The following is a 21855-nucleotide window of genomic DNA, read 5'->3' as shown; positions in this document are numbered from 1 at the left end:
GAAAAAATGAATAAAATAGAAATGGTCATATCAGAGATAGGAAATAGAGTGGATAATGTGGAAGAACGAGAAATAATCGTAGAAATGGAAGTAGAGGACTTAAAAGAGAAATTAGAAGAATCTAATAAAAAAAGTTAAAGAGGCACATGAGCTGTTAGCTCAGAAGATAGATATAATGGAAAACTATAATAGAAGAAATAATATAAAGATAGTGGGCCTTAAGGAAGATGAAGAAGGCAAGAATATGAGAGAATTTATAAAAGATTGGATCCCCAGGGTCCTAGGAAGACCAGAATTACAGGAAGAAATGGAAATAGAGAGGGCACATAGAACACTAGCCCCAAAACCACAACCGCAGCAAAAACCAGGATTCATTTTAGTAAAATTTTTAAGATGTTCAACAAGATAAAATATATTGGAGAAGGCAATGAAGAAAATAAGAGAAGACAAAAAGCCACTGGAATACAAAGGTCAAAAAATTTTTTTCTATCCAGACATAAGTTTTGAACTCCTGAAGAAGAGGAAGGAGTTCAATACAGCAAATACGATCTTATGGAAAAAAGGATATAAATTTATGTTAAAGTACCCAGCGGTACTTAAAATAGTTATTCCAGGGCAACAAAACAGACTATTCTCGGATCCAGAGGAAGCACGAAAATTTGCAGAACAACTACAAAACAAGCAGAGAGATGAAGACATGTAATGAGAGTAAAAATGACCATGAACTATATGTATGTGTATATATATCAAAACGGTCAACCAGTTTACCTATCTCGGCTGCACCATTTCATCAGATGCAAGGATCGACAATGAGATAGACAACAGACTCGCCAAGGCAAATAGTGCCTTTGGAAGACTACACAAAAGAGTCTGGAAAAACAACCAACTGAAAAACCTCACAAAGATAAGCGTATACAGAGCCATTGTCATACCCACACTCCTGTTCGGCTCCGAATCATGGGTCCTCTACCGGCATCACCTACGGCTCCTAGAACGCTTCCACCAGCGTTGTCTCCGCTCCATCCTCAACATCCATTGGAGCGCTTTCATCCCTAAGGTCGAAGTACTCGAGATGGCAGAGGTCGACAGCATCTGGGTCACGTCTCCAGAATGGAGGACCATCGCCTTCCCAAGATCGTGTTATATGGCGAGCTCTCCACTGGCCACCGTGACAGAGGTGCACCAAAGAAAAGGTACAAGGACTGCCTAAAGAAATCTCTTGGTGCCTGCCACATTGACCACCGCCAGTGGGCTGATATCGCCTCAAACCGTGCATCTTGGCGCCTCACAGTTTGGCGGGCAGCAACCGCCTTTGAAGAAGACCGCAGAGCCCACCTCACTGACAAAAGGCAAAGGAGGAAAAACCCAACACCCAACCCCAACCAACCAATTTTCCCCTGCAGCCGCTGCAACCGTGTCTGCCTGTCCCGCATCGGACTTGTCAGCCACAAACGAGCCTGCAGCTGACGTGGACTTTTACCCCCTCCATAAATCTTCGTCCGCGAAGCCAAGCCAAAGATATATATATAGATATATATATCTATATATATATATATATATAGATGTGTATGTATATATGTATGTACATGAGTGTATCTGTATTTAGAGGAAAATATATAGAGTATAGATAAGAATTAATAAGGGAATGAAAGGGAATAGAGGGAATAAGGAGGGAATTAAAAGGCTTTGTTATATATGAAAATTTAAATCTTTTCCGGGGAGGGCTGGGTGGGGAGGAGTTACGGACACTGCAAAATCAGTTGACGCTTGCGAGTGAATTCGCAAATCCAAATGGAGAGGGGAGATGTGGTTGCCCGGCAAGGGATAAAGGGCAACTCAGGAGGGGGAGGGGAGAATGGGGTTAAAGAAGTTTTAAATAGGAGAATAAGGAAAATGTTTGATGTTTTAGAAATGTTGTCTTATAAAGTGTTCAAAACAAGAAAGTAGAAATGGATAAGAAGGAAAGGTGATGATGGAGAAACGGAAAGGGAAGATAAACAAAGTATGAAATGGCTACGTTGAACTATATGACTTTAAATATTAACGGAATACATAACCAAATCAAAAGGAAGAGGCTACTAAATTTACTGAAAAAAGAAAAAAAATAGATATAGCATTTGTCCAGGAAACGCACCTAACTGAAGAGGAACATAACAAATTGAAGAGAGAGACTGGGTAGGACACGTAGCGACAGCATCATAAAATTGATATAGTATTTGTGCAAGAAATACATTTAACTGAATTGGAGCACAAGAAATTAAAGAGAGATTGGGTAGGACATGTAACAGCAGCGTCGTATAATTCAAAAGCAAGAGGAGTAGCTATATTAATCAGTAAAAATATACCAATTAAAATAGAAGAGGGAAATAATAGATCCAGCAGGGAGATATGTAATGATAAAATGTAAGATATATTCGGATTTTTGGAATCTACTCAATGTATATTCACCTAACGAAGAAGATCAAAAGTTTATGCAAGATATTTTTTTGAAGATAGCGGATACGCAAGGAAACATATTAATAGGAGGGGATTTCAACCTTAATTTGGATTCAAATATGGATTAAACTGGGAAAAAAATTAACAGAAAGAACAAAGTAACCAAATTTATAATTAAATCGATGCAAGAAATGCAACTTTTGGATATATGGAGGAAACAACACCCAAAGGAAAAGGAATATTCATATTATTCGGGTAGACATAAAACATACTCAAGAATAGACCTATTTCTGTTATCAGCTCGTATGCAAGATAGAGTAAGAAAAACAGAATATAAAGCTAGAATACTATCGGACCATTCACCCTTGATATTGACAATAGAGTTAGAGGACATCCCTCCAAGAATGTATAGATGGAGATTAAACTCCATGCTACTTAAAAGGCAGGATTTTAGAGAATTCATTGAAAGACAAATTAAAATGTACTTTGAAATAAATACAGAATCAGTGAAAGATAAGTTTATACTATGGGATGCAATGAAAGTAGGCAAATAATAAGTTATGTAACCAAGATGAAGAAGGACTACAATCAGGAAACAGAGCAGTTGGAAAGGGAAATAGTAAATATAGAAAAAGAATTAGCAATGAAGGAAGATACAACTAAAAGAAGAGAATTGGCAGATAAAAAAATAAAATATGAAACACTACAAACATATAAGGTGGAGAAGAATATAATGAAGACAAAACAGAAATATTATGAACTAGGTGAAAAAACGCACAAAATTCTAGCATGGCAGCTTAAGACAGAACAAGCTAAGAAAATGGTATTGGCATCAAGGAAAAAAGACAAACAAATTACATATAATCCAAAAGAAATTAAGGAAAACTTTAGAGAATTCTATGAACAATTATACCGAACTGAAAACGAAGGGAAAGAAGGGAAAATAGATGAATTTTTAACTAAAATTGAACTACCAAAATTACAAATAGAGGAACAAAATAAATTAACAGAACCATTTGAAATAGTAGAAATACAAGAGATAATAAAAAAACTACCAAATAATAAAACACCAGGAGAGGATGGATTCCCAATAGAATTCTATAAAACATTTAAAGATTTATTAATTCCTCCCCTCCTGAAAGTAATCAACCAGATTGACAAAACACAAAGCTTACCAGATTCATGTAAAACAGCAATAATTACAGTAATTCCAAAGCAAGGGAAAGATTCACTCGCACCAGCGTCATATAGACCAATATCATTACTTAACACAGATTATAAGATAATAGCTAAACTATTAGCAAACTGATTAGCAGATTATGTACCTAAAATGGTAAATCTAGACCAAACTGGATTTATTAAAAAAAGAGAGACAACAGACAATATTTGTAAATTTATTAACTTAATTCATGCAGTAGAAGGGAGTAAAGCGCCAACAGTAGCAATTGCTTTAGATGCAGAGAAGGCCTTTGACAGAGTAGAATGTAATTATTTATTCAAAGTATCGCAAAAATTCAGTTTAACAGAGAAGTATATTAATTGGATTAAAGCATTATATAAGGGGCCATTGGCAAAAGTGACAGTAAATGGATATATATCAAAGCAATTTAATTTAAGCAGATCAACAAGGTAGGGATGCCCACTGTCACCCTTATTGTTCGCATTAGCTATAGAACCACTAGCAGAATTGATAAGAACAGAAAATAATATAAAAGGGATAAAAATAAAAGACAAGGAATATAAAATCAGTTTATTTGCGGATGATGTTATAGTATACTTAACAGAACCAGAACTATCAATAAAAGAATTATGTAAGAAATTGAAGGAATATGGAGAAGTGTCGGGTTACAAGATTAACGTAAATAAAAGTGAAGCAATGGCAATGAATAATGCGGATTTCTCAAAATTTAAGAAGGATTCACCATTCAATGGCAAATGCAAGCAATAACATACCTAGGTATACAAATAAATAAAAATCTCGGCCATCTATATCAACTTAATTATTATCCACTAATGAAAAAATTACAGGGCGATTTAGAGCATTGGAAAGATTTACCACTAACACTAATAGGAAGGATAAACTGTATTAAAATGAACATTTTCCCAAGCATACTTTACCTATTTCAAGCATTGCCAATACACTTGACAGAGAAATTCTTCAAGGAGTTAAAGAAAATAATAAGGAAATTTTTATGGAGAGGGGGGAAACCGAGGATAGCACTAGATAAATTAACAGAATGGTATAAGCAAGGAGGCTTACAATTGCCAAACTTTAAAAATTATTATAGAGCCGCACAATTAAGATACCTATCAGATTTTTATCAAACAAGGGAAAAGCCAGATTGGACTAGATTAGAACTAGATAAAATAGGGCAAAAGATACCTGAACACATATTATATAAATGGGATGAAAAATTGGTACAATGTAGGAGTTCTCCAGTATTACATCATCTGCTCAATATTTGGAAGAAGATTCATGTAGAAAGGAATAAAACAAATTACCAATTACCAAAACTAATACTGACGCAAAATCAGCTAATCCCTTTTACAATAGATAACCTTTCCTTTAGAGAATGGGAGAAAAAAGGGATCAAAAGAATAGGAAATTGTTTTTCAGGAAATAGATTATTATCCTTTGAACAAATGAAGGATAAATATAATATAACTCAAGATACAGTGTTGGCATATTACCAATTGAGATCCTACTTGAAGGACAAATTAGGAAGTAGTCTGAGGTTACCAGAGGGAAGTAACTTTGAATATGTGATTACAGATACAATGACAATCAAAAGATTTATAACAAATATGTATATTAAACTGCAAGAAAAGGAGAATGAGGAAATAAATGGTAAAACTAAACAAAAATGGGAACAAGATTTAAATATAAAGATAAAGAAGGAAACATGGGAGAAGTTATGCTCTGAAACAATGAGAAATACAATAAATACGAGGTTACGTATGATACAATATAACTGGATACACAGGCTATACATTACACCTCAAAAGTTAAATAAATGGGACCCAACAGTATCTGACAGATGTTTTCGTTGTAAAAAAGAAATGGGAACAACAATTCATGCAATCTGGACATGTGAGAAAGTAGAAAAATTTTTGGGAAGATCTAAACCAGATATTAAATAAAATTACAGAAAACAATATACCAAAAAACCCAGAGATGTTCCTCCTAAGTAACATAAAAAATAAAGAATTTGGACTTGATTTGGATGGTGCACAAAAAAGATTTGTTAAGATAGCTCTAGCCGTAGCAAAAAAATGTATTATGTCAAGCTGGAAATTGGAAGATAATTTGAGAATACAACAATGGTATGTAGAAATGAATAAATGTATTCCATTAGAAAAAATAACATATAATTTAAGAAATAATATTGAAATATTTGAACAAATATGGGAGCCATACATGAAACACAATAGAGAAAACCTACCGGGGTCATCTACCACCTAAATTAATGAAAGGAGAAGGAAATGAAAAGAATTGACTCAGTGGAATTTCTTGTTTTTTTTTATTGAATGACAACATTGTCATTCTGTTCACACTGTTCCTTGCTTTCGGAACAGATCAGCAAATCATCTACATACTGTATCAGTCTACTTTCCAATGGTATCCGCTCCAAGTCACCATTAACACCTGATTTTAAAAATGTGGTGTTTGTTTAAATCCCTGCGGCATCCTAGTGTAGGTGTACTGAGTGTCTTTGTAAGTGAATGCAAATAAACACTGACACTGGTCCACTAAAGGAACACTGAAAAGCAAGATGCCTCTGGTGGGATATTAGTCAGCAGTGTATGTGCGTTTGGGACTACTGCTGGCCAGTCTTTCACTACGCAAGTCATGTACCAGTCTCCATTTGGACTTAGCTGCCTTAGATTTTGTACTTTAAATGAATGGGGGGGAGGTAGGGAGGGTGGGATGGGAGGGGGGGGGAAGAAAATGACACTGCATATATTTGAAAAGGAAAATGTATGTATCTTGGTCAGTGTGGTTTATGGTGTGAAAAATAAAAAAAATTTTAAAAAAATGATAGACATAGACATGTTAGGAACCTCAAAGGAAGTCGAAATAACTCCCCAGCAACACCTGCCATTGCTAAGAGAAAAAAGAGAACAGCGAAAGAGCAAAAGGTTAAGTGAGATGCCATCTACTTTTTGGTCACAACAAGATACAGAAGTTGGGAGAGTAAAATCAGCATATCCGGTAGAAGTGGAACTAAAACAGGGAGTGATTCTACATAGAAGATCACAGTATCCTTAAACCCAAAAGCAGAAGAAGGTATAGCACAAAGAATACAAGGTCTGCTGGAAGCAGGGGTCCTTAAAAAGACAGATAGCTCCTGCTGTTACCTGTTTTAAAGGCAGCTAAGTCCAAATGGAGACTGGTACATGACTTGCGTAGTGAAAGACTGGCCAGCAGTAGTCCCAAACGCACATACACTGCTGACTAATATCCCACCAGAGGCATCTTGCTTTTCAGTGTTCCTTTAGTGGACCAGTGTCAGTGTTTATTTGCATTCACTTACAAAGACACTCAGTACACCTACACTAGGATGCCGCAGGGATTTAAACAAACACCGCATTTTTAAAATCAGGTGTTAATGGTGACTTGGAGCGGATACCATTGGAAAGTAGACTGATACAGTATGTAGATGATTTGCTGATCTGTTCCGAAAGCAAGGAACAGTGTGAACAGAACACCCTAACCCATTTGGAAAGATTAGCACATGGAGGTCATAAAGTACTGTATCGAAAAAGAAGCTACAGTTTTGCAAACAAACATGAGTAGGCTAATATCTAAAGAAACAAAAGCAATAGCACCGGATCAAGTCGAGGCAATAACCAAAGCTCCCAAGCCTCAGACAGTAGGACAAATGAAAACATTTTTGGGAACATCACACACATAATTTAGTGTTAAGGATAGTTTAAAAGTTAAGACTATAGTTTAAGAATTAGAAATAAAATTACTGATTTAAAATTAAAGACTGTCTGATTTATTGCCTATTGGTGCTCATTACGCTCGGTTCGTAACACTACGTAATAGCAGCAGCGTATTTTAAAATACCGAATGTCAAAAAATAATACAGGTATTCCTTGTTTAGCACCGACAGCATTGTATCAGTGCCCACACTGATCCCACTGTCTCGATCTCTCCCTATAGCCCTTTATCGTTCCCAACACTGATCCCACTCCCTGCTCTCCCCTGACAGCGCTGTATCAGTCCCCACACTGATCCCATTGCCCTGCTCACTTGGGAGAGAGTGGGGCACGTTTTCTGATTGAACAAAATAAATGATTAACCAAGGAGGCTACAAAGAATTCACCTTAGGTGAATTATCAACGTCTATTAGAAAAATCAACGATGCTTGCGATTACCTTACTTTAACATATTGTGTGAAAGTAAATAACGAGTCACGTTACCATCCTAACTTCGAAAAATCACAAGTTGGACCATCGTAAGTAGAGGAGCACCTGTAGTCAGGTTTCCTTTAAGAGTTAGAATCAGTTAATGCAAGTTTATTTTCACAACTCTCTACAGATTATGAAATTAAACAGGTTTGTGAGAAAATTCATGCCACTTTCATTTCTAAGGTGAATATGGTTTCTTTGTGAAGCAAAGAAGTCACTGAACAATAACAACATGACATATGGGCACTGGACCATACATATTGCTATTTCAGTACAGTTTTATAAACTGCACAGTGTCTCGACTGTGGTTTTCTCATAAGGTAGGGCTGATATATTGTAAGTCTGTACAAAATTCCCTCAGTATCTGCTCACCAGGTTGGGAATGTAATGCTGTTGCTCTACATTTTTGCTAATAACAAACAAAAGCCAAAACAATTAGAAAGCAAAGTTAAACAGATACTTTATGAAGTCAAATAGGTCTATTTGTGATGAATTTTCCTTCTCCCCTTTTTTAATATGACGAAGTTTGCTGAAAGACTGGGGCCAATAAAGATCCATGTCCCATCACCTCATTTTTTAAAGTACATTTCAACAATCTTACTATGAATAACACTCCCTCCAAGATCATGGATAAAAACAAAATATGTAGATTCTCCCCATATCCAACCTATCAAACTGTTGTTTAATTATTTAACTGACAACAGGAGTTAAAGAAAAATAATATTCCAGCTATTTATACTCCTACTATCATCTATATTATACCTGTTTTTCTTTGTCATTTCCTCCCATAAATAATTGCTTGTAATTTATCCTTGAAGGGAAAATTCAGGGCTTGTGTTGGGAAATATCGAATCACATTTGCTAAGTTGCCACGCCAAAAACTCAAAAAACCTGAAAAGACAGAATTTATGTTGTATTTTTAAATATTAAGAATAAAAATTGTAAAACTGACTTGCAAATGGTTAATTAAATTAACAAAAATTTGTGTTTCAATTGGTGACATTCATGAAAAAAAGTCCCACTCCAGAGGTCTAAACTAGATTTATGGCCATGAACAAGCGTCACGAAATTCATTGTTTTGCGGCAGCTGTATTGTGCATTACAGGTGCAATAATGATTTTAAAAATTACATGTAATGCGTGTTGAAAGAATCAAAGATTTGTTGATCCAAACCAAGGCTTTTATTAACTAGAAGACTGGAGCATATCACAAGTAGGTCGACAAGTCCAGCATGACCTGATCTGGCTCAGAGCAATCCTTTAAGATTTGCCAGTAGGTGTGGCTACACTCTCAGCCAATCACAGTCATTCTACACTCTTCTTTCTTTGGCTTGGCTTCGTGGACGTAGATTTATGGAGGGGTATGTCCATGTCTGCTGCAGGCTCGTTGGTGACTGACAAGTCCGATGCAGGACAGGTAGGCACAGTTGCAGCGGTTGCAAGGGAAAATTGGTTGGTTGGGGTTGGGTGTTGGGTTTTTCCTCCTTTGTCTTTTGTCAGTGAGGTGGGCTCTGCGGTCTTCTTCAAAGGAAGTTGCTGCCCGCCTAACTATGAGGTGACAAGATGCACGGTTTGAGGCGAGATCAGCTCACTGGCGGTGGTCAATGTGGCAGGCACCAAGAGATTTCTTTAAGTAGTCCTTGTACCTCTTCTTTGGTGCACCTGACCATTCTGGAGACGTGACCCACCCAGCGCAGTTGGGTCTTCGGCAGTGTGGATTCGATGCTTGCAGACTCTGCCAGCTCAAGTACTTCGATGTTGGTGATGAAGTCATTCCAATGAATGTTGAGGATGGAGCGGAGACAGCGCTGATGGAAGCGTTCTAGGAGCCATAGGTGATGCCGGTAGAGGACCCATGATTTGGAGCCGAACAGGAGCGTGGGTCTGACAACGGCTCTGTACACGCTGATCTTTGTGTGTTTCTTCAGGTGGTTGTTTTTCCAGACTCTTTTGTGTAGTCTTCCAAAGGCGGTATTTGCCTTGACGAGTCTGTTGTCTATCTCTTTGTTGATCCTTGCATCAGATGAACTGGTTGACCATTTTGAGTTCAGTGTGCCCGATGGAGATGTGGGGGGGATGGTGGTCATAGTGGGGAGCTGGCTGATGGAGGACCTCAGTTTTCTTCAGGCTGACTTCCAGGCCAAACATTTTGGCAGTTTCCGCAAAACAGGATGTCATGCGCTGGAGAGCTGGCTCTGAATGGGCAACTAAAGCGGCATCGTCTGCAAAGAGTGGTTCACGGACAAATTGCTCTTGTGTCTTGGTATGAGCTTTTAGGCACCTCAGATTGAAGAGACTGCCATCTACACTACCATCTGTACATATGTACATATACACATTGGTGATAGAATCTGTACTATCACATTACACTTCTGTAAATACAATTTAAAAATAAATAAATTAGTGCAAAAGAAGAGAAAAAAAGCGAGATGGAGGGGAAGAATCTGTTTTTGTAACATTGAGGTTCCTCCTACCAGTGAGAAGGGCATGTCTGGGCAGTAAGGGTCACTGATGATGGAGGCTGGTTTCTTGAGACACTGCCTCATATAAATATCCTTAATGGAGTGAAGACTAATGCCCATGATGGCACTGGCCGAATTCACAACATTCTGTAGTCTTTTCCTGACCTGTGCATTGGCACCTCTGTACCAGACAGCGATGCAACCAGTTGGAATCTCTCCATGGTACACCTGTAGGAATTTCCAAGAGTGGTGACACATGAAATCTCCTCAAGCTCCTAATGAAATATAGTCCCTAGCGAGCCTACTTCATGATTGCATCAACCCAATGGCCCCAAGGTAGATCTTCAGGTATTTTGACACCCAGGAATTTGAAGTTCTTTACCCTCTCCAAGACTGTCCCCTCGATGAAGAATGGTTTGTGCTCTCCTGGTTTCCCCTTACTAGTCCACAATCAATCCCTTAGTTTTGCTAATGTTGAGTTGTTGTTTGACACCACTCAACTAGCTGACTTATCTCACTCCCGTACGTATCCTCATTGCCCTCTGTGATTCTGCTGACAATTGTGGAATCACTGGCAAATTTTTAAGTGACATTTGAATTGAGCCAAGCCACACAGACAGGGTGCAGAGAGAGTAGAGCAGTCCTTGAGATGTACTTCTTCTGATTGATAGTGTTACCAATCCACACTGACTGCAGTCTTCTGATAAGGAAGTCAAGGATTCAGCTGGGGAGGGAGGTGCAGAGGCCCAGGTTTTGAAGCTTGCAGAACAGTACTGAGGAGGATGATGGTGTTGAAGGGTGAGCTATAATAGATATAAAGCAGCCACAACCTGAGTAGATGCCTCTTTCAAGTACAGGGGGTTTGTACCTGTTAGTGTTCAGGCTGAGAAACAAGAACACTATGATGAATTAGTACTCATAATATCTTGAGGTAGTCTTTTGAAGATATCTTTTTTTTAAAAACTTTATTTATTTAAAAGATAATTTTAAGAAAAAAACAGTATACAATTCAATAAATATAATTTTGTATAAGTATAAAGAAATCACAAAAAAAACTAAAAAAAAACAAACAAACCCCCCCCCATCCCATCAGCCAACTCTCTTAAGGAGAGCCAAAAATATAAACAAAAAATAACTAAAAGTATTTAATAAATCAAAGTACATCCAAATGCAAATATTCCAAATAAGGTAACCACTTATTAACAAAAAGAGAATAATTATCATGAGATTATATGTAATTTTTTCCATTATAATACAAGCTTTCAATTCATTATATACCAATGCATTATACTTATATTATCTTTCCATGTACTAGCTACATATTTTCGTACCACAGACAACACTAATCGTACAAATGCAATTTGAAACTTATCCAACCCTAATCCCCTTAAAGGAACCATATAACCCATTAGAAAAATAGATGGGTCTAATGGTAACTTAATATTATATAATTTTTCCAAAATAACCTAATTTCTTCCCAGAATGATTGTACTTTAACACAAGACCAAACAGCATGTAAAAAAGTTCCAGAACATAAACCACATCTAAAAGAAGAATTCGAATTCTTGAAAAACCATATTTTTAAAATTTCTCTGGAGTTAAATATAACTGATGTAAAAAATTATAGTTAACCATTCCATATCATACATTCATCAATTTAGTTACACTATCATAACACATATCCACCCAATTATCTTCTGGAAAAATAAAGTTTAAATCAACTTCCCATTTAAGCTTAGACTTCTTCCATTCTGGTTTATCCATACTATCTTGTAACACTTGACACATAACTGAAATATAACCCCTTTTTGTTGTAGAGGAAATCGAAGATTCAAATTTCGTCAATACAGGTAAAATCATCTCTTTACCATAGATATCTTTTACCAAAGCTCTTTCTTTTCTTTCTTCCTTTCTTTCTTTGGCTTGGCTTCGCGGATGAAGATTTATGGAGGGGTATGTCCACGTCTGCTGCAGGCTCGTTGGTGACTGACAAGTCCGATGCAGGACAGGCAAGCATGGTTGCAGTGGTTGCAAGGGAAAATTGGTTGGTTGGGGTTGGGCATTGGGTTTTTCCTCCTTTGTCTTTTGTCAGTGAGGTGGGCTCTGCGGTCTTCTTCAAAGGAGGTTGCTGCCCGCTGAACTGTGAGGTGCCAAGATGCACGGTTGGAGGTGAGATCAGCTCACTGGCGGTGGTCAATGTGGCAGGCACCAAGAGATTTCTTTAAGCAGTCCTTGTAACTCTTCTTTGGTGCACCTTTGTCTCGGTGGCCAGTGGAGAGCTCGCCATAGAACACGATCTTGGGAAGGCGATGGTCCTCCATTCTGGAGACGTGACCCAGCGCAGTTGGGTCTTCAGCAGCATTGATCCGATCCTTGCGGACTCTGCCAGCTCGAGTACTTCGATGTTGATGATGAAGTTATTCCAATGAATGTTGAGGATGGAGCGGAGACAGCGCTGATGGAAGCGTTCTAGGAGCCGTAGGTGATGCCGGTAGAGGACCCATGATTCGGAGCCAAACAGGAGCGTGGGTATGACAACGGCTCTGTACACGCTGATCTTTGTGTGTTTCTTCAGGTGGTTGTTTTTCCAGACTCTTTTGTGTAGTCTACCAAAGGCACTATTTGCCTTGGCGAGTCTGTTGTCTATCTCTTTGTCGATCCTTGCATCAGATGAAATGGTGCAGCCGAGGTAGGTAAACTGGTTGACCGTTTTGAGTTCAGTGTGCCCGATGGAGATGGGGGGGGGGGGCGGGGGGCTGGTGGTCATGGTGGGGAGCTGGCTGATGGAGGACTCTAAGTTGGTAATAAACAAACAAAGAATTTTCAGAAATATCAAATCATTCCCTTAATTGATTAAAAGAAAGAAATTTTCCTTCCTCAAAACAATCCTGCAGTATCTTTATACCCTTAGAATCCCAACTCTTTAAATGATTATTAAACATAGAAAAAGGAATAAGCTGATTATTATATAGTGGGATTAAAATTGATAATTTACTTTTTAATCCTAAAACCTTATTTCTTCTAGTCCATACCTTTAACAAATGTTTTAATACTGGCATATTATATTCCCACAACAAATTCGTATTCCATCGAAATATAAATTGATGCACCTCAACTTCAGAAATACATGCCATCTCCACTTTCACCCAACTTGGATGTTGGTCCAAATCCATCAATCTACTAATAAATTCAACTGAGCTGCTTCATAATAATTTTGAAAATGAGGTAACTGAAGTTCACCTAATGCATATTTCCATGCAAGTTTATACAATGTTACCCACGGTAATTTACCTTTCCATAAGAATTCCCTCACAACTTTATTTAGATCCTGAAAAAAACCCTTTGAAAGGGAACATGGTATCGATTGAAATAAATATTGGATTCAAGGAAAAATATTCATCTTAATACAATTTACTCGACCAATTAAAGTTAACAGAAGATCTTTCCAGTTAATTAAATCTGCTTTAATCTTTTTAATAAAGAAACATAATTTAACTTATATAATGATTGATAATCAGTATTTACAGTTATTCCTAAATATTTAATTTTATCAGACCATTTCAATTTTGTAATATTTTTATACTCTGAATAATCACCCTCTCCAACTGGCAAAATTTCACTCTTGTCCCAATTAACTTTATATCCAGATAACTTTCAAAATTGTAATAAACATTCCTGCAAATGTAATAATGTCTGTTTTGGTTCTGTCAAATATATCGAAACATCATCTGCAAATAGAATAATCTTATATTCCTCATCCATAACTCTCAACCTTCTTATCTTTTCATTCTGTCTTATTGTCTGAGCTAACGGTTCAATAGCCAATGCAAGCAAGGCTGGTGACAATGGACACCCTTGCTGGGTCGAATTTGGTGACGCCTGTTCATGGCCATAAATCAAGAGTTTAGACCTCTGGAGTGGGACTTTTTTCATGAATGCCACCAATTGAAGCACAAATTTTCATTTATTTAATTTACCATTTGCAAGTCAGTTTTACAATTTTTATTCTTAATATTTAAAAATACAACATAAATTCTGTCTTTTCAGGTTTTTTGAGTTTTTGGCATGGCAACTTAGCAAATGTGATTCGATATTTCCCAACGCAAGCCCTGATGTTGATAGGGTGGAATGAAATTATCTATTTAAAGAACTATAAAAATTCAAATTACCTGAAATTTAAAAAATTGGATTCGAGCATTGTATAATGGACCTTTGGCAAAAGTAATAACAAATGAACATGTTTCAGATCACTTTAAATTGAATAGGTCAACCATACAGGGATGTCGACTAGCACCTTCCTTGTTTGCTTTGGCCAAAGAACCATTGGCAGAACTGATAAGAAGGGAACCCAGGATAAAAGGAATAAAAGTAAAAGAGGAAGAATTTAAAATTAGCTTTTTGCAGATGACATTATAGTATATTTAACAGATCCAAATAAATCAATAAAAAATGTATATATAAAATTGAAAGAATATGGAGAAATATCAGGATACAAGGTTAATATCAATAAAAGTGAAGTGATACCAATGAATATACTTGATTATACAAAATATAAAAAGGAATCCCCTTTTAAATGGCAATCACAGGCTATATGTTACCTTGGTATCAGGATAAATAACAATTTAAATTATTTGTATAAATTAAACTACCAACCGTTAATAAAAAAAAATACAAGAAGATTTAGAAAAATGTAAAGATTTACCATTAATTTTAATAGGAAAATTAAACTGCATCAAGATGAATATATTTCCACAGATACAATATCTATTCCCAACACTACTGATTCCCTTGACAGGAGAATTTTTTATGAAACTGAATAAATTAATAAGAAACTTTTTATGGAAGGGTAAAAAATCAAGAGTGGCTTTAGAAAAATTAACAAGGATGTATAAACAAAGAGGATTACAGTTACCAAATTTCAAAAATTATTATAGGACAGCACAATTAAGATATCTATCAGAATTTTAACAAATGGAAGAAAATCTGGACTGGCTCAAGATAGAATTATACAAACTAGGAGAAAAAAAATTCCTAGAACATTTATCCATTTATAGGATGAAAAACTGGTGCAACACAACAATTTACCAATACTACATCATATACTAAAAACATGGAAGAAAATACATCTGGAGCAAAAAATGATAAATTATCAAATACCAAAAATGCTACTAATGCAAAACCCATTAATTCCTTTTACAACGGGCAATTTATTTTTTAAAGAATGGGCGAGAAAAGGAATTAAAAGAATAAAAGATTGCTTTTTGGAAAATAATTAAAATTTGAACAGTTAAAAGACAAATACAAAATATCACATAGTACAATATTTTGATATTATCAGTTGAAAACTTATTTAAAATTAAAATTGGGAACTATCTTAAGATTACCAGAGAGCAGCTGTTATGAATACATAATAGCATTAGTAATTTTTTTATTGCAAATATGTACAGAAAATTGCATTGCAAAGAAAATGATGAAGCAATGTACAAACCTAAACAAGGTTGGGAAAAAGATTTAAAAATACGAATAAAGAACAAAACATGGGAGGAACTGTGCACAGGAACCATGAATAATACAATAAATACTCGGTTTCATATCATACAATATAATTGGCCACATAGATTATACGTGACACCACAAAAGTTAAAAGAATGTCAGACAGATGTTTCTATTGTAAACAAGAAATTGGAACAATATTGCACGCAATTTGGACATGTGCAAAAGTGAAAACTTTTTGGAGGTTTTAAACTTAATATTAAATAGAAATACAAAAAATAAGATACCAAAAGATCCAGAAATCTTCCTGTTAAACAATATAAAAGACAAAGAATTAAACCTAAAATTAGACAGGATTCAAAAATGATTTATCATGATTATGCTTGCAGCAGCAAAAAAATGCATAATCATAACTTGGAAAATGGAAGCAACCTTAAAAATACAAAAAGGAATGAGGAGTCAAATGATGGAGTAGTGGCCGGTTGGGTTGAACAAGCCCTCTCCAGAAAAAAAGAAAAAAAGTTTAGAAAAGACAAGGCTCAATGGATACAAAACTCAAGAAATAGAAGATAAAGTTACAGAAAAGAACAAGAAGATGGCACCCAAAAAAGAGAAATTAAGCACAAAGGGAAAAAAAGAAAAATCACCAGAGAAGAAAGAAGAAGGCCTTACCTGCACGAAGGAGCAGGGAGCTGCGTTGGTGAAGAGCAGCCGATCTCCAAGGTTGGTGAGTGCCCTGCGAAGTTGCGACCTCCCGACCGGTGGACTCCAAAAATGGCTCTCAGAGCCAAACAAAAGTGCCTAATCAAAGGAAAAAATGAACACTGGCGGGAGGGGGGCTCAGCCGAGGAGCAGGCAGGTACAACACGAACAGCTGAGGGACACGCGGCATCAGGGCGCTCAGCTGGAGGATAAAAAGAGAGGAAAGGAGTGAGGAGCCGGATGAAGAAGAATGACAGTGGGGTGACAGATAACAAGAGGATTAACAGCAGGAGGCCAGACAGACAAACAGCCCACGAAAGGAAGACCAACAGCAAGAGGAGGCCAGAAAAAGACATAGAAGTAATTCATCAGGAAAAACAGAAGAGACACAGATACAAAGAGAAGACACAAGCACAAGTACAGACACAGAAGAAGAGGAAGAAGATGACAAAGATCTTCACAGGGAAATAGAAGGTAAAACAGATGGACAGAATATAGATAAAGCTTTTTTTGAAGAACAGATTAGATCATTAAAAGAATGGTTATCATTAGAATTTAGTGTGATTAAAAGAAAAATGAAAAGAGCAGAAGACAAAATGCAAAGCTTAGAACTGGTCATTACAGAAATAGGGAAAAGAGTAGAAAACGTGGAGAAGCGGGAAATGGCTGTTGAATTGGAAGTAAATGGCTTAAGAGAAAAATCGGAAGAAAGTGACAAACAAATTAGAGACACAAGTGTTGTTATCTCAGAAAAATGATATTTTGGAAAACTATAATAGGCGAAACAACATAAAAATAGTGGGCTGAAGGAAGATGAAGAAGATGCAGACATGAAGGAATTTATTCTGAAGGCTTTGTAAATGACAGAATTACATGCAGAAATGGAAATAGAAAGGGCACACAGAGCACTAACACCGAAACCGCAGATACATCAAAAACCAAGGTCCATCTTAGTAAAATTTTTAAGATATACGACAAAAGAAAGTATATTGGAGCGGGCAAGGAACAAAGTTAGAGGAGATAATAAGCCATTGGAATATAAGGGACAAAAAATATTTTTTTTTTTTTACACAGACACAAGTTTTGAACTCTTAAAGAAGGGGAAGGAATTTAATACAGAAAAAATGATTTTATGGAAAAAAGGTTATAAATTTATGTTAAGACATCCAGCCGTACTTAAAATATTTATACCTGGGGAGCAAAACAGACTGTTCTCAGATCTGGAGGATGCACAAGAATTCGCAGACCGTTTGCAGGACAGAAGAAGAGAAGAAGAGATGTAAGAAGAAAGAAGACCGGTGATAAAGTATATATAAAGATGTAAAAATAATGTATATGTAAAGAACTAAAGATGGAAAAGAGAAGGGAAGGAAGGAAGAAGGGGGAAAAAAAAGAGCTTTGTTGTGTGTATAAAAAAATGTGTTTTCTGGGGGGGGGGAGAGAATAACCATCACTGCGAAATCACTTGACGTTTGCGAGCAAGATCGCAAGCCAAATGGAAAGGGGAGTTGTGGTTGCCTGGCAAGTGATAAGGGGAAACTCAGAGAGGGGGGGGGTGCATTTGGGCGTGGAATGCATAACCAAATTAAAAGGAAGAGGCTACTAAATTTACTGAAAAAAGAAAAAAATAGACATAGCATTTGTCCAGGAAACGCACTTAACTGAAGAGGAAACGTAACAAATTGAAGAGAGAGACTGGGTAGGACACGTAGCAACAGCATCATATAATTCAAAAGCTAGAGGTGTAGCCATATTAGTTAAAAATGTACCAATTAAGATAGAGGAGGAAATAATAGATCCAGCAGGGAGGCATGTAAGGATAAAGTGTCAGATATTCTCAGAATTTTGGATTTGCTCAATATATATGCACCTAATGATGAGGATCAAAAGTTTATGCAGGATATTTTTTTTGAAGACACAAGGAAATATATTGATAGGAGGGGGATTTTAATCTTAATTTGGATATATTGTTGAATAAAACTGGACAAAAGACAAGCAAAAAGAATAAAGTAGCCAAATTTATGGTTAAATCAATGCAGGAAATGAAACTTATAGATATATGGAGGAGACAGCATCCAAAAGAGAAGGAATATTCATATTATTCAAGAAGGCACAAAGCATACTCAAGGACTGATATGTTTTTGTTGTCGGCCCATATTCAAGGAAGAGTTAGGAAAACTGAGTATAAAGCTAGACTACTTTCAGATCGTTCACCCCTGTCATTAGCAATAGAACTGGAGGACCTCCCACAAAGAACATAAAGATGGAGGTTCAACTCCATGCTACTTAAAAGGCAGGAATTTAGAGAGTTTATTGAATGCCAAATTAAAACATATTTTGAAATAAACACAGAATCGGTGAAAGATAAATTTATACTATGAGACGCAATGAAAGCTTACATAAGAGGACAGATAATAAGTTATGTAACTAAGATGAAAAAGGATTACAATCAGGAAATAGAGCAGCTGGAAAGGGAGATAGCATGTATAGAAAAGGAACTAGTGAAAAAGGACGATATCAAGAAAAAAAGAGAATTGATGGGCAAAAAAAAATGTAACATTATAAACATACAAGGTAGAGAAGAACATAATGAAAACAAAGAAAAAGTATTATGAATTGGGAGAAAAACACATAAAATATTGGCCTGTCAACTTAAAACAGAACAAGCTAAAAGAACTGTATTGGAATCAAGGAAAAAGGACTTTAAGGAATTTTATGAACAATTATACCAAACTGAAAATGAGGGGAAAGATGATAAAATAGAAGAGTTTTTAGTTAAAATTGAACTGCTGAAATTGCAAGAAGAGGAACAAAAACAAACTGATAAAACCATTTGAAATAGAGGAAGTACAGGATGTATTAAAAAAGCTGCCAAACACTAAAACACCAGGAGAGGATGGATTTCCAATAGAATTTTATAAAACATTTAAAGAGTTATTAATTCCTCCTCTCCTGGAAGTAATGAATCAGGTGGAAGAAACACAAAACTTGCCAGACTCATGTAAGACAGCAATAATTACAGTAATACCAAAGAAGGGGAAGGATCCATTAACACCAGCATCATATAGACCAAAATCTCGACTTAATTCAGATTATAAGATAATAGCAATATTATTAGCAAACAGATTGGCCGACTGTATACCAAAAATAGTTAAACAAGATCAAACTGAAAAGACGAACAGCGAATAATGTCTGTAAACTTATTAATATAATTCATGCAGCTCAAGGAAATAAAAAACCAATGGTGGCTATTGCCTTAGACACAGAAAAAGCCTTTGACAGGGTAGAGTGGAACTACTTATTTAAGGTATTACAGAAGTTCAATCTGCCAGAAAAATATATTAATTGGAATAAAACAATAAAGAAATGGATCGAACCAATTCAAATTAAGTAGATCAACTTGGCAGGGATGTCCATTATCCCTCCTCATTGTTCGCCTTAGCAATAGAACCATTGGCAGAACTGATAAGAATAGAAAACAAAAGGGATAAAAATAAAGGAGGAGTATAAAATCAGTTTATTTGCAGATGACATTATAGTATATCTAACAGAACCAGGGATATCAATAAAAGAATTACATAAGAAATTGAAGGAATATGGAGAAATATCGGGGTACAAGGTCAACGCAAATAAAAGTGAAGTGATGGCAATGAGTAATGTAGATTACACAAAACTTAAAAAAGAATCTCCATTTAAATGGCAAGCACAAGCAATCCAATACCTTGGAATAAGGTTAGATAATAACTTAAGCCACTAATAAAGAAAGTGCAGGAAGACTTAGAACTTTGGAAAGAACTACCACTAACGTTGATAGGGAGGGTAAACTGCATTAAAATGAATGTGTTCCCAAGGAAACAATACTTATTTCAAAAGTTACCAATTCCCTTAACAGAGAAATTCTTTGATGAACTAAAGAGAATAATAAGGAAATTCTTGTGGAAAGGGGGGAAACTGAGGGTAGCATTAGATAAATTAACAGAGAGGTTACCAAACTTCAGAAATTATTATAGAGCCGCACAATTAAGGTATTTATCAGATTTTTACCAGACGAGAGAAAAACCAGACTCGACTAAGATAGAACTAGATAAAATAGGGGAGAAGGTACCAGAACATATACTTTATAAGTGGGATGAGAAGCTGGTGCAATATAAAAGCTCACCAGTATTGCATCATTTACTTAATATATGGAAGAAGATCCATGTAGAAAGGAAAACAATGAATTACCAAATACTAAAATTGTTATTGATGCAAAATCCACAAATCCCTTTAACAATAGATAACTTTTCCTTTAGAGAATGGGAGAGAAAAGGAATCAAAAGAATAGAAAATTGTTTTTTGGGAAATAATTTATTAATATTTGAACAGTTGAAGGACAAATATGGAATAACTCACAGTACAGTGTTTGCATACCATCAACTGAAAGCCTATTTAAAGGATAAATTGGGAAACAGATTGAGATTACCAGAAGGAAGCAGCTTTGGATATGTGATTACAGAAATAATGATAATGAAAAGATTTATAACAAATGTGTACATTAAGCTGCAAGGTAAGGAAATTGAGGAAATAAGCTATAAACCTGAACGAAAGTGGGAAAAGGATTTAAACATAAAGAATGAAGTATGGGAAAAGTTATGTTCTGGAACTATGAAGAATACAATAAACAAAAGGTTACGCCTGATACAGTATAATTGGTTACACAGGTTATATATCACTCCTCAAAAATTAAAAGAATGGGATCTAACCTTATAAGATAGGTATTTTCATTGTAAGAAGGAAATGGGAACAATACATGTAATTTGGCCATGTACAAAAGTGAATACGTTTTGGGAAGAACTAAATCAGATAATAAATAAATTCACAAAAAATAACGTACCAAAAAATTCAGAGATCTTTTAAGTAACATAAGAAATAAAGAATTAGGCTTCAAATTGGATAAAGCACAAAAAAGATTTATTATGATAGCCTAAGCAATAGCAAAAAAATGTGTAATGTCAACTTGGAAAATGGAAGAGAGCCTGAGAATACAGCAATGGTACAAGGAAATGAATAAATGTATTCCATTGGAAAAAATAACATATAATTAAAAAAATTAAGTCACATTGTTCAAACAAATTTGGGAACCATACATGGAACATAACAGAGAGAGCTTGCCTCGGACCTCCATATCCTAAAATGATAAGAAGACAAAACTCTTCGATTTAGTGTATGAAAATAGATGATACATTTTTCTTGTTTGTTTTTCTTTGTGTGAAGACATTGTTTTATGGTTTTATTGTATTGTATATGTTGAATATTTATTGGTTTTGGAAGGGGGTGGGAAGGGGGGAGGGAGGGAAGGGGAAAAA

General features: G+C 35.9%; 1 protein-coding gene across 1 annotated transcript in view; it reads right to left on the bottom strand.

Annotated features, from left to right (window-relative positions):
• LOC138756715 (ADP/ATP translocase 4-like) overlaps positions 1 to 21855 on the bottom strand; it is a 60930-nt gene that overhangs the window by 23154 nt on the left and 15921 nt on the right. The window contains 2 exon segments of the mRNA XM_069923105.1: positions 8617 to 8658; positions 8660 to 8745. Coding sequence (XP_069779206.1) covers positions 8617 to 8658; positions 8660 to 8745 — 128 coding nt within the window.

This window comes from Narcine bancroftii, chromosome 3 (genome assembly GCF_036971445.1).
Source record: "Narcine bancroftii isolate sNarBan1 chromosome 3, sNarBan1.hap1, whole genome shotgun sequence".
NCBI classification, from domain to species: Eukaryota; Metazoa; Chordata; class Chondrichthyes; order Torpediniformes; family Narcinidae; genus Narcine; species Narcine bancroftii.
This window is presented reverse-complemented; position numbering and strand designations above follow the sequence as displayed.